The sequence below is a fragment of the Lemur catta genome, chromosome 3 (genome assembly GCF_020740605.2).
Source record: "Lemur catta isolate mLemCat1 chromosome 3, mLemCat1.pri, whole genome shotgun sequence".
Taxonomy (NCBI): Eukaryota; Metazoa; Chordata; class Mammalia; order Primates; family Lemuridae; genus Lemur; species Lemur catta.
In genome coordinates this window covers 31,696,867-31,707,852 of record NC_059130.1, presented here as the reverse complement: position 1 = coordinate 31,707,852, position 10,986 = coordinate 31,696,867, and the positions used below count along the sequence as shown (strand labels likewise).

Sequence of the window (10,986 nt, the reverse complement as noted above, 5' to 3'; positions counted from 1 at the left end):
GGAGAAACATAAGACTGAATAGAAATGATGGATAACGCCATAACAGAAAAAGATAAAAAGAAAGATGAAAGCTAGAGAAAAAGATTAAAAATCATACTAGATAATTCATGTTTTATAATTCTATTGTTATAACATTGAAACTATGCAAATACTAATGCATGATATTAGAAGCTGTGAAAGCTGTTTCTGTTAGAGAAGAAGGAGTGAGTGGTAAGGTGTTTGCAATATTCTATTTTTTGACTTGTTCATGTTCACTTTGTGATAATTCATTGATGTGATAATCATCATTTGTACACTTTTTGTGAGTGTGTTTTGTTTTGATTTAAAAAGTGTACATGATATACTGTTCTTCTTTCATGGATGTCATACATTTTATATAAGGATACTAATTGTATTCAGTAGATCTTACGGACTGGTCGGCTCCAATGTAGAGGATTCAGGCAAAGCAATGCTATTCATTGTGTTGAGGTAACCTCTAACTTCCAGCCACCTTCCCGAGAAAGAAATCCTCCTGTTTCCTAAGTGAAACTTTTAAGACTGGCTGTTTCCCTGGGGGCTGAGGGTGGAAAAGAGGCTGATTAAGCTCTCACGCTTAATCCTCTGCATAAAATACAGAATCATCCTCATTAAGTACAGCTCCTTACATTTGCCTCAGTTGTGCCAAGTGTTTCTAGTTTAATTGACTTAAAAGTAAACATCTAGTCTTATCCTGGCATGGAAAAGATACAAAGAAATTCCACTCCGGTTCCCACTGCAGTCTCATACTTATCTATGAACTTTCTCTTACTGGTTTATGACAAGACAGGTATAGACATTGAATGTTAAGTGGCAAGCAACTTTTATGGAATTTGATGCTACTGAGACATACAAGCACACAATCAGTGGATACATCTTTTGGAACATTGTATAGAATAGTTCAGATGTGTTTCATTTCATTTTTCTAGTAATTTATTTTTATTGGATCTTACTGAAATATTCGCCTTTTATGATGCTGAAAAAGGAAACTGGTCCTTCACTGCACTACAACAGGAACATACATGATTTGAGAAGCACTGATGGAGAAGTTGAGTTTCTTATTCAGATATTAAACCCATCTCACTCTTTTCAGTGCCATCTAGGTGACCCAGTTGTGAAGAGAAAATCTGAATACAGTTCTCTGTTATGAATTGGTTGCTTTTGGTTGACTTCCTCCTTTGTGTAGGTATATTTTCAGATTTCTCTTTTCTGTTTAGAACCATGTCAATCACCCTTTCTATTTTTTTGTTTCTATAATTGTTTTGATATCTACCACATGTTGACCTCTTCTGTTTACTTTCTTGATGAGTGCTTGTATATATTTTTTAATTCCTCTGCTATCATTTTAGTATGTTTATGGATAGAATACATATGTTAAATTCCAAAAGGGTTATTTAGCATTTAAAAAAAGATCCCAAAACAAAATTCATGAGCCAAAGTTGCTAGAAATGTAATGAAAAGCTAATAAACACAAATGCAGTGAAATATTTTAATTCAGCACTATGAAACCATGACAGGTAACATATCCACAAAAGAAATAATGATATAGTGTACTAAAATAGTTAAATTTAATTGATAAAATATAATAACATCTATAATACACTTAAAAAATTTTAATCTAAATGAAAATGCTTTACTATGCATAATTCAAGAGAAATCAATAATAAAACTTAATAAATTGTAAAAATAGAACTAATGTCAATCACATTATCTCAGTAACCCAAAACAAAGCCACACACCAAATAAGGTGTTACTTAAATATCAGCAAGAATATGTTATAATAAAGAAGCACTCCATTAAAAAAAACTATGATCAATAAATGAGAATTGTAAATCTGTGAGGAAAATAAAAGAACAGAAGAAAATAATGGAGATAATCAATGCTGTACTTATAGAGACATGTTGTGCCTAAAATACCTTAATTATTTAACTAGTAAAAATTAAAATAAATAAAAAGACTTAATCCAAAAACTGAAAAAGGGAGACAAAAATAGGAAATAAGGTTGTAATTTAAAAATATAAGAAGACATTATTTGTGATTTCATACACTTTAATTTGAAAATCTAAATAAAATTGATAGGAGAGTAGTAACTTCGTCAGGTGTTGGGCAAGTGGGAAGGGAGAGTATATTCACACCTAATGAGTCCAGTGTGCACCATCTGGGAGATGGACTCGCTTGAAGCTCTGACTTGAGTGGGCAAAGGCAATATATGTAAACAAAACATTTTTACCCCCATAATATGCCAAAATAAAAATAAATAAGTAAATAAATAAATAAATAAAAATAATTGATAGGAGAGAATACAGTTCAGTTACATTACATCTTGGAAAAGGGAGGCAAACACATGAAGTATATTCAGGGATTTTGGACATACAAAGTAAATACAGGGCAAGAGATGATGGTTATTAAGACTTTTTGAGAACTATAAATTTAGAGGTAGAAGAGAAAGAGGAGGAGAGTTATCCTTTATTTCCAGGTACTTTGTTATCTTCCTTAATCTTTACAACTCTGAGAATAAAATATTCTTATCCTTACTTTCCATAGGAGAAAATGATGGCCTAAAATGTCAAATAACTCATCCAAGGCCACACAGACAGATAAATAGACTAGATATTTTGACAACTTACAAAATTAGTGACATAATTGGCCCAAATATGTATGTACTGTTGAAAAGTGTTCTGATTATAGAAAGTCAAATACCACAAGTTCTCATTTATAAGTGGGAGCTAAATATGTGCACATGGACACAGAGTGTAGAATAATAGACATTGGAGATTAAGAAGTACAGGAAGGTGGAAAGGGGGTGAGGGATGAAAAATTACTTAATGGACAAAATGTACACTATTCAGGTGATGGTTACACTAAAAGCCCAGACTTCACCACTATGCAATATATTCATGTAACAAAACTACATGCATACCCCCTAAATTTATACAAATAATTTAAAAAATTAATAAAAGTGTTCTGATTATAAAATCTTAAGCAAAAACCCAGTCTTCCCAAATATTTTCCGAATGGCGAGTTGTACATCTTTGTTCCTGAGGCTGTATACCATGGGGTTCAACAATGGGGTGACGATGGTATAGGTCACTGTCACCAGCCTGTCTTTGCCTGATGTATATTTGGCTGATGGTCTCAGGTAGACAGAGGAAGCACAGCCATAATGGACAATGACCACAATGAGATGAGAAGCATAGGTGGAGAAGGCTTTTTGTTTGCCTTCAGCTAATGGGATCTTCAGGATGGTGTGGACAATGAAGCCATAAGAGAAGCAGATGAAGATCAAGGGCACAATAAGCACGAGGACCCCACAGATGAAGATGACCAGTTCATTGATGTAACTTTCAGCACAGGCAAGACGGATGACTGGTGAAATATCACAGAAGTAGTGATTGACCTTGTTGGAGCCACAGAAAGGGAGGCTAAAGACCAAAGTTGTTCCCACCAGAGATATTAGAAAGCCACTAACAATACAGGTTGCTGCCAGTTGTCCACATATCCTCCAGCTCATGAGAATGGAGTAGTGTAAGGGCTGATGGATGGCACATAGTAATCATAACCCATCACTCCCAGAAGCAGGCAATTGGTGATAGCAAAACCAAGGAAGAAAAACGTTTGGGTGGCACAACTCACAAAGGAGAGTGTCCTGAGTACAGACAGCAGGTTGATGAGCATTTTGGGAAGGATAACAAGTGTGTAGAAAATCTCAGAAATAGAAAGGACACCTAGAAAGAAGTATATGGGTGTGTGGAGGCTGCTATCCAAGCAGATGACTGAGATGATGGTGATGTTTCCACTCAAGATGGTAAGATAGAGGCAGAGAAAGACCACAAAGAGGACAAGCTGCAATTCCCCAAGGCTGGAGAAACCTAGAAGTAGGAATTCAGTGACAAAGGAGGAATTAGCCATGAAGCTTTGTTACCACAGAATAAAGCCAATATGATCAGCTCCAGAGACCTTTGGGATTGAGAAGTCAGGGAGACTTATCCTCATAAAGTAGCTATGCCAGTCTTTGAATGAGAAACAGGCATGGGAGATAAAAAAGAATAATAAATTAACTGGAAATTATTCTAAAATGATATATCCCCAAACTGCTATTTTTCTGCCAATGGTCAAATCTGGGAACAAATTTCACATAAGATGTACACTCATTAGCTCAAATAAAGCCTATCCTTCAGACCTCCTCTTTGGAGCCTTGTGTAGTCTCCACTTAATTTTTCAGTATAGTAATTCCCTATCATCTACTATTTTGCTTTCTGTGGTTTCAAATATATGGCATCAACTTCAGTCCAAAAATATTAAATAGAAAATTTCAGAAAAAAATAATTTATAAGTTTTAAATTGTGTGCCCTTCTGTGTATCATGATCAAATTTCATGCTATCCCACTTTGTTCTGTCCAGAACATGAATCATCCCTCTGTCCATTGTATACATGCTACATATACTACCCACCCATTAGCCATCTACACTATCAGATTGACTGTCGCGGTATCAAACTGCTTGTGTCCAAGTAATCCTTATTTTACATGATGATGGCTCCAAAGCACAAGAATAGTGATGCTGGCATAGTGTTGTAATTGTTCTCCACTATTATTAGTTATTGTTGTTAATCTCTTACTGTCTCTGATTTACAAATTAAACTTTATCATAGGTATGTACATATAGAAAAAATATAGAAACCCTAGAAAAACATACTTAGGGTTCAGTATTATCCACAGTTTCAGGCATCCATTGAGGGTCTTGGAACGTATTCCCTGTAGATAAGGGTGGACTACTGTAATCTAACTCTCAAAAAAGCCTTTATCTACATTAATTATGATTTTAAGTGGGCATGCTTTTGTCCTGATTGCTGGTTAGTATATCAAAGCAATAGCACCAATGTCTGAAGATTTTACTAGACACACAGACCTCCTTTGAATATGCTCCCCATCTAGGGAAGCATCTATTCATCTTACAGTTGCATGCTCTTAAAGAACATAGTTCCCTTTCACAACTAATTATATACCCATTTTCATGCAGTCATTCATTAAGACTAATTTGGTTTTCAACTACTGCTACTGCCTTAGAACTAGCTTTATGATTTCTCTACAAACTCTTAAAGGATGCTAGAACTGATTTCTCCTTACAGAAAACATATGGTTAGAATAACTTAGTTTTGCTTCAGCATTCACTGGTTACCCATTTTGTTATGTGTCTTACCCTTGATATACATGACTTGGAGGCCAGCAGACTGCTGGTTTGGGGACATGTCTCTGAATTTCTGAATAAGAAGGCTCAGACATTTTCCCTAAGGAATCTGACACAGTTATCATTGTTGGTAATAAATTATATATATTTTAATGAAAACATTCTTAGCCTCTCCTACCTCTTGCCCAGATATGTTCCTTTATCTAGCCATACCTCAATAAATAGTTTCAAAAATAATATTAGTCATCCAAGCTGCAAATTTCTAAGACATGCTTAAACCTCGAATTTTTATAATCCTCTACATTCAATATATTTTTGTTCTGAAATACTTCTAGGATCCATACCTTTTTTTCTGCAAGAAATTTCTTGGATTCTGTCTTCCCACTCTGAGCCATCCTCCACAAAAGCAGCAGTGTTGTTTTTCTATAGGAAAAATCCTATCATATTACCAAGCCAGCTGATCTTCAATTATCTATGAAATATTCTAGGTCTTTCATACTTTTCCCGAATCTACCTTTTCACTCATAATTGCTATTATATAGTCCTTCACATGCACTTTAACACTGAGAAATTTTGAAAAACACTGTCATTTTTCATACTACCTCTTAAATATGGAAATAGTTCATGTTTTATGTTTGTTGTTGTTTTTCTTCTTTTAAATTTTCAGTTAGCATAACTGTACTCATGGAATCCTTCCTACAGCTTACTAATTGTGCTATACCACTTTCTCTAGGTTTTCTCATTAGTCACTAAAACCGTACTCACTTTGGCACAAGAATTATAAGTTTCTCTTTGACTCTATAAATTATAACTTACCAGATTCCAGAAACTGCATCTCTAGCTCATACAATAGTGTCCAATATAGACCAAGTTTTTGAAAACTTGAAAAAATCAATGAGCAATGATGTCAGTTTATCCTCTAAATCATTTCAAAACTACCAGGTACATAGCATTTGATTCCAGGGATTTCCCAAACTTGTTACATTAATATTAATCTAGCATGTAATATTCACATTCTTCTTTAACATTTTGGGATAAATTATCTCTCTGACATCATTCTCTGAAAGCAGACCAAAAGATCCATTAAAAATTTCTACTTTCTTATTTTTATTTTGGATTATCAAATGATCTCCTCCATCATCTCACTAGCTAAACTTTTTAATTTTAAGTTTAAAAACACTTTTTGAGGGGTTTGCAATTTTTTTCAAGTAGCTAAATTGCTGTTATTATTTACTCTTGTGCTTAAATAGAGATTTAATAAAATTTTGGGATGGGACTAGGACCTAGAGCATAACTTCTATGTCTATGTATCTTTGAATTGCCTTATATCTAAACTTTATAAGGAGCACACATCATGAATTTGACCAAAATAAAGTCCCCACTAGTATTTTTCCTGAGACATAATCTATAGTCTTCCATTTTCCTGGTATCCTTTATTTGAGTATTTTCTCTTTTATAGAATAATCCCCAGTATTAGCAATGATTATGTAAGTAAGCAAAGAGAGTTCAAGATCCCAAAATAAAAGACAGGCCACATTACTCAATAGCTACTTCATAACCTCCAACTTTATCAGCCATCTGTTCTTTCAAACTCATCCTTGAAACCTGTGTGGAAACTAAAATTTGAAAATAAAATTCACTATGGAAGCTTTTTGCTTTATTTAACCCAGTCTGGGATGGAACATAAAATCATTGGTAAATAGGAGATAGTGTCTTGAGCTTGGAAAGGAAGGTATTACAGTTTGAGAGAAAAGATTTGGAAAATGAGAAAGAGGGAAAAAAGAAAAGAAGAAAAAATAGGATAACTAAACTACCTTCTTAACAAGTGGAAACAGTGAATTGGCTTTTCACACTATCCTGCTCAATAACTCTTTGTCACCTGTAGGGCAAAGATGGATTTCCTTAAGCTGGATGATAAGACAGCTGATTCTCTGTCCCCACCTACATTTACAGCCTCATTCTCTAAAGCTTCATCACACAGGAATTACAATGAAATATTTAGTTTCCTATATATGCTTTTGTGTTTCAGGACTTCACTACAAAATGGAGCTGAGAGAGAGAAAGCAAGCTCTCAGCCTTTAATATCCTTTCTCCTTCATCTGTAGACTATTCATTCTTCAAATTTTTAAAGTGACCAATTATTGAACTTTCTTTAATATGTTTAGGGAAAGTTTACTGTTCCTGTCTTAGCGTATCAGTGCTCTTTCTGTCATTTGATCACAATTACTATTTTCCTTTACTGATAACTAGGGTAAACAGATCACCAGCTCATGGGAAAACTCAACAATTTTTAAATTTGACATACAAATAAATGACTCAACTGTCACTGTTATTCTCAATAAGGAAATCAAAGTATCTAAATTAGAAATAAAATTTTACATTTCTTCAGATCAGAGTTCTGGTGCCCTGTAGCATGTGGTTTATTCCTTCTCAGAGACTTCCTGGATATGTCTGTGAAAGTTTTTAGGGAAATTTACCAACATTGCCCTCCCTGTCATTATGTCCCAGGGTTCCTCTTCATCTTCCAGGAACTCCTTAGGCCTGAATAAGAAAACTGCATTATTCCTCAGAGAAAATATCACCTGTTCTTTTCTCCATGAGTAGTTTAGGTACGGCTTCAATGAGTATCACCAATGATTGTTCCTTTTTACATTAATCACAAACTCAGTGGCTTGGTTAACTGAAATCCTCACCTCCATAGGGACCTAATTACCACGTTGTGCCCAATATTTGTCCATAATTTGTGTAATTAGCAAGCAGAACCATAGTGATGCACTATAAGAACTCATTGGCCAAAGAAAAGGCCCCTTCCAACACACCATGGCGATTAGTTGACTTCCCCTTAGAAATTCTCTGGGGACTCATTAGAGATATGGACCTTTTCTGAGCACCATTTGTTAGAATAGGTATCAATGAAACCATCTCCTTTGAATTTCCCTACCTAATGCCTCTAGATTTTCATTCTCAAGTTGGAGAAAAATATTCTTTTTTAAACCATTACACATTCCTACTTCTGAACGCTAGGATAGAAGAAGAAAGATATGAAAAATAGAGAACAGACTATTAGAATGCCAGAGGCAACCTAAGTCTTTCAGATACATGGGAAACTGGTTTGTTCTGAAATATAATGTGAGTTGGGCAAATATTTGTTCAATAAATAAAGAAAGTTTGAGTTATAGGGGAAAATGTGACAGTGCCTTGGTATGAGTTTTAGTGGAGCCCATCGGCTTTCTCCCCATTTCGGGTTGTATATTGATTCTTTCTGACAATGAGTTCAGACACTTGGGCTGCAAATGACAAATGCTGGACACTCATGGTTGCCTCTCTCAGGGGCTCATGTGAGCTGCTCTTGTCAGAGATGCTTCAGGGATGGGAAAAAACCAAGTTACTAACTAAGGAACTTTGGGTGGCTTCTTCATCCTTCAATTATATCGGAGATTGGGACAATGGCTAGATCTTCAGGAAATACTTTGCTGAGGAGATTCGTCCACAGATTCTTCCTTCTATGTGTACAAATTAAAGATAGCCACACATGTTTTTGTACTTCTCACCTAGAGAGATAGTATATATTCCCTTTCCCCTTGAATCTAGTTAGGCTAGATGACTACTGCTTTGACCAATAGATTATATTAAAAGTGATGCTGTATTCATTTATAAACCCTGGTCTCTAAAGTCTAGCAGCTGCTGCTTTCTGTCCCTTAGAATATCTACATTTGCACCATATCTTGAGGAATCCCAAGCAACCTTTGAAGAAGCCACGTGGTAAGAAACCAAAGCTACTGGCCAATGGCCCCAGCTGAGCAAACTGTGAATAGCTAACATCAACAAACCTGGAACATAAGTGAGCAATCTTGAAAGTGAATTTTTCAGCTCCAGTTGAACCATCCAAGCTGACCCCACATAAAGCAGATACAAGTTGTCCCCATTGAGCCCTGCCAAAATTGCAGGTTCTTGTGCAAAATAACTACTTATTGTTAATTTAAGCAACTAAAGTTCTGGGTAGTTTCTTATTCAGCAATAAATAAGGAGAATAGAATTTGGTGTCCAAAAGCGAGGTGCTATTATAATAAAAATGTAAAACATTTGGCATTTATTTTGGAATTGGTGATATGAAGAATCTGAAAGGGTTTAAGGAGGCTATTGCTGAAAGGTAGAAGGACCATGAGGCCATTGCTGGTACGGGTTTGAAGGACAGAAAAGAAAATGTTATATGAGTTAGGTAAAACGGAGATACTTATTATCCCTTATTGGGAAGTTGGCAGCATGGTCAGGTCCCATAGCCTGAAAAATAGAAAAAATATTTAGTAAATTCAGAGGTCTTCCACCAATGACAAAATATGAGAAGAGAGAGACAAATGAAAGAAGATACTTACATTTTTCTAGAAGAATTTAGAGAAAACATAAAAAATTCAGAACTTGACAAGTTTGGAAATAAAATTATTTCTTATCCACAATCTCTCCCAACAAAGACTTTCAAGGTAAGAAATGGCTTCAGGGAAAAAACTGAATTCAAGTTGCTGTCAAGAAACTATTGCCACATTTTACTAATCCACTTATGAATTGATGGGCATTTGGATTGTTTCCACATCTTTGCAATTGTGAATTGTGCTGCTATAAACATTCGGGTACAGGTGTCTTTTTTATAAAATGACTTTTGTTCTTTCGGGTAGATGCCCAATAATGGGATTGCTGGATCGAATGGTAGGTCTACTTGAATCTGTTTAAGGTATCTCTGTATTGCTTTCCACAGGGGTTGCACTAGTTTGCAGTCCCACCAGCAGTGTATGAGTGTTCCTGTCTCTCCGCATCCATGCCAACATGTATTGTTTTGGGACTTTTTGATAAAGGCCATTCTCACTGGAGTTAAGTGATATCTCATGCGCACTGTCTGGGGAATGGACACGCTTGAAGTTCTGACTCGGGGGGATAGGGGTGGGGGGAGGGGATGGGTGTATACCTACATGATGAGTGAAATGTGCACTGTCTGGGGAATGGACACTCTTGAAGCTCCGACTCGGGGGGATAAGGGGGCATAGGCAATATATATAACCTGAACTTTTGTACCCCTATAATAAGATGAAATTTAAAAAAAAAGACAAAAAAAAAAGAAACTATGGCCTCAGAATAAACATCTTAAAAATGTAGCTGTGAGAACCTTTGTTAGAACTCAGAAATATTTAAGGGTTCTAAGTATTCTAAGGAAGTAAATCCTCTAAGGTAAACAACAGGTCTTTATAAGGGAGTTGTCATACAGCAGCTTCATAAGCTGCTGTATGACACATAATAAAAAACACACATAATAAAGACATATAATAAATAAATAAATAAAGACACATAATAAAGAAAAAAATATGAGTGTGACTTTTGTCCAATGGAATTAATTTATAAATTGAAACGTAAGAAACCCACAACATTTCTAAAGGTATCCTATCAAGTTGTGGGTACAGAGACAACAAAAATAAAGAGACATTTGGACCTTCAACTTTCTCACATGGAGATATCAGACTTAGAAAATGACTTATCAGCAAATAGTGGTTATGTCTTACGGATAAGGAAAGATGATCAGAAGTTGAGGAAAAGGTCTCACAGTTTAGAGCCAGGAACCAAGGAGAATTATTTCTTGGAAATAGAATTGGGCCCTTATCAAGTTACTGACATGTGCCGAGCTGAATTTCAAAATTGCTGTGGACTCCTATGTGCCTCATACCCTCCTTTTGCAAATGGAATTTTCTATTGCAGTTATCCTATGCCTATCTCATCATTGTATTTTGGGTGTCAGGAGCT

At 35.4% G+C, this 10,986-nt stretch overlaps 1 protein-coding gene across 1 annotated transcript; it reads right to left on the bottom strand.

Annotated features, from left to right (window-relative positions):
* Window positions 1-2,983: 2,983 nt before the first annotated feature.
* On the bottom strand, window positions 2,984-3,924 carry LOC123634803 (olfactory receptor 10R2-like). The gene is given in 2 exon segments (XM_045546520.1): window positions 2,984-3,561; window positions 3,564-3,924. Coding segments are annotated over 2 exon segments (939 nt in total).
* Window positions 3,925-10,986: the final 7,062 nt, after the last annotated feature.